This window comes from Nicotiana tomentosiformis, chromosome 4 (genome assembly GCF_000390325.3).
Source record: "Nicotiana tomentosiformis chromosome 4, ASM39032v3, whole genome shotgun sequence".
NCBI classification, from domain to species: domain Eukaryota; kingdom Viridiplantae; phylum Streptophyta; class Magnoliopsida; order Solanales; family Solanaceae; genus Nicotiana; species Nicotiana tomentosiformis.
The window spans coordinates 113,515,463-113,519,010 of NC_090815.1; the positions used below are offsets into that span (position 1 = coordinate 113,515,463).

Here is a 3,548-nt window from a genome sequence, read left to right on the forward strand (position 1 = left end):
CGGGATGATACAGAATAGTAATATCATAATCCTTTAGCAGTTCCAACCATCTCCGCTGCCTCAAATTTAGATCCTTCTATTTGAATAAGTGTTGAAGACTCCGATGATTTGTAAATACCTCGCAAGACACACCGTAAAGATAGTGCCTCCAAATCTTTAATGCATGAACAATAGCTGCCAACTCTAAATCATGAACAGGGTAGTTCTTTTCATGTGGCTTCAACTGACGCGAAGCATAAGCAATCACTCTACCCTCCTGCATCAAAACACATCTAATACCGATCCGATAAGCATCATAATACATTGTATAAGAACCAGCAGCTGAAGGCAAAATTAGAACTGGAGTTGTGGTCAAGATAGTCTTGAGCTTCTGAAAGCTCTCTTCACACTCCTCCGACCACCTGAATGGAGCAACTTTCTGGGTCAATTTTGTCAAAGGCGATGCAATAGACGAGAAACCCTCCACGAAGCGACGATAATAACCGGCCAAGCCAAGAAAACTCCGAATCTCAGTAGCTGAAGATGGCCTGGGCCAACTCTGAGCTGCCTCTATCTTCTTCGGATACACCTTAATTCCTTCACTGGACATTATGTGTCCCAATAATGCCACCGAACTAAGCCAGAACTCACACTTAGAGAATTTGGCATAAAGTCTCTCCTCTCTCAGCCTCGGTAATACAATACCCAAGTGTTGTGCATGTTCCTCCTGGCTACGTGAGTACACCAGGATATCATCAATAAATAGTGCGATAAATGAATCATGATATGGTTGGAATACACTATTCATCAAGTGCATAAATGTTGTTGGGGCGTTGGTCAGCCCAAAAGACATCACGAGAAATTCATAGTGACCATAACAGGTCCTGAATGTCGTCTTTATTAGAATATCCGAATCCTGAATTTTCAACTCGTGATACCCGGATCTCAAATCAATTTTGAAGAATACCCTCGCTCTTTGAAGCTTGTCAAATACATCATTAATACAAGGCAAATGATACTTATTCTTGATTGTAACTTTGTTCAACTGCCTGTAGTCGATGTACATTCGCATAGTACCATCTTTCTTTATCACAAACAGATCTGGTGCACCCCAAGGCGACACACTAGGCTTAATAAACCCCTTATCAAGAAGTTCCTGAAGTTGCTCTTTCAATTCTTTCAACTCAACTGGAGCCATAAGATACGGAGGAATATAAATGGGTTGTGTGCCCAACACTAAGTCAATACCAAAATCAATATCCCTGTCGGGTGGCACACCTGGCAGGTCTGCAGGAAATACATCCGGAAAGTCTGGCACTACCGGTACAGAACCAATAATAGGAGTGTCTTCATCAACATCTCTCACAAAGGCCAAATATGACAAACACCCCTTCTCAACCATAAGTTGGGCCTTCAAATAAGAAATTACCCTGCTGGGAACATAATCTAGAGAACCTCTTCATTCGACCTTCGGCAACCCCAGTATCGCCAACGTCACGTTTTTTGCGTGACAGTCCAGAAAAGCATGACATGGAGACAACCAATCCATACCCAAGATTACATCGAAATCAACTATACTAAGCAATAAGAGATCAACTCTAGTATCCAGTCCCCCAATAGTTACCACACACGACCGATATACATGGTCCACAATAATAGTATCGTCCACCAGCGTAGATATACGAACATGTGAAACTAAGGACTCACGGGGCATATCTAGATAATGAGTAAAGTACGATGATACATACAAATAAGTGAAACCAGGGTCAAATAATATAGAAGCTTCCCTGTTGCACACTGAGACAATACATGTGATCACTGCATCTGAAGCAACGGCATCTGGCCTGGTAGGAAAAGCATAGAATCGGGCCTGACTGCCACCTGATCAGCATTCCCCTCTTGGGCAATCCCTAGATGATTGAGCCCCACCCCGAGCTAGCTGGACGGATGGTGTAACTGCTGGTGCTGGTGCTATCGGCCAAGAACTCTACTATGGAGCCCCGCTCAACAACCTAGGGCAATCACTCTTGATATGACCAAAGTCCCCGCACTCAAAACAACCCCTCCTCTGACGGAACTGCTGCTTCTGATAACCCGAGAAATTACCTTATAAGCCTAAGAGGATGAGGCATGGTGAGAACTCTGTGCTGGTAGTGCACTGAATGAAGACTGGCCTGAGTGAGCACTATAAGAACCGTGGCTAGCTGATGCACCACGGTGAGTTGGACGAGTCGTTTGAGCGGGCCTATAAGTACCACCCCAGTTGTGGTAGGACTGCCCCCCGGAAGGTACACCACCGAAACTGCTCGAACCTCGAGGCCTCTTGGCCTCCCTCTCATCGCGCTCCTGGCTACGGACCATATCTATCTGCCGAGCAATGTCAACCACCTCATCAAAAGTGGCACCAGATACCCTCTCCCTAGTCATAAGCAACTGCAGCGGATACGTGAGACCGTCAATGAACCTCATGATCCTCTCCTTATCAGTGGGAACCAACCAAATTGCATGACGAGCCAACTCAGAAAACCTCATCTCGTACTGGGTCACATACATGCCATCCTGTTAAAGCTGCTCTAGCTGTGTGCGCAACTCCTCCCTACGAGACTACGTCACGAACTTCTCCAAGAAGAGAACAGAGAACTCCTGCCATGCAAGTGATACTGCATCGACCGGCCTGCGCCTCTCATAAGCCTCCCACCATCTGAAGGCAGCCCCAGAAAATTGAAAAGTAGGGAATGAGACCCCACTAGTCTCTAGAATACCCATTGTCTGAAGCATCCGCGGGCACTTATCCAGGAAACCCTAAGCATCTTCTGACTTAGTACCACTAAATGATGGAGGTTGAAGCCTCCCAAATCTCTCAAGTCTACTCTGCTCATCATCAGCTATAATAGGGACTAACAGGGCCTGAGCAGCTGCAACCGACTGGGTTGGTAGTGCCCCCGGTATATGAAGTCCCTTCACTACCTGTGACGAGCGCAAAACATGTACTTAAATTGTGCTCGCTAGTCAAAGATAGTATCGTATAATATCGCGTCCACTGGATTGGATTTAAATAGTATTCTCGTAGTTTATAGCTTGATTACTATCCAGGAGAATCAACAGTTGAGATTTATATGATTAATAGTAAATTTTTAACTAAGAATCTAAAATCTACAGCTATTGACTAATGACAATCGCAACAAAGGTAAGCAAGGACATTTATCAGTGGGAGAGGATAGGGTTTTGACGGAATAAGTGCAAGATAATCGTTCGGGGTCTAACTCTAGATAATTCACTTCCAAAATTCAAGTGACTCTCTCGAATTCACTTAATTATCAGTACAATTATTTAGTAGAAACTCCTCTCTCGATTAAGTCTCAACCTCTCAACATGAACCAATTTAAGCACTGTGAAGATATGTAAGAATGCGTAGTGGATCGGTCTTTAGAAAAACCTCTTTCGATTATTCTCCTAACTAGATTTAATCAATGATTCAACTAGTCTCTTTCGATTACTTAGAAGAATCTATGAACTCAACCAACAATATAATGCAAAGATATCACAAGTTATGCCTCTTTCGATTACAA

At 43.9% G+C, this 3,548-nt stretch overlaps 1 protein-coding gene across 1 annotated transcript; it reads right to left on the reverse strand.

Annotated features, from left to right (window-relative positions):
* Positions 1–2,094: 2,094 nt before the first annotated feature.
* On the reverse strand, positions 2,095–2,511 carry LOC138910373 (uncharacterized). Its single transcript, XM_070201608.1, has one exon. It carries the CDS (start codon positions 2,509–2,511, stop codon positions 2,095–2,097), a length of 417 nt encoding a protein of 138 aa, XP_070057709.1.
* Positions 2,512–3,548: the final 1,037 nt, after the last annotated feature.

Excerpts from the sequence above, each read along its gene's own strand:
- LOC138910373 (XM_070201608.1), bottom strand. The coding sequence starts at position 2,511 with ATGAGGTTTTCTGAGTTGGCTCGTCATGCAATTTGGTTGGTTCCCACT.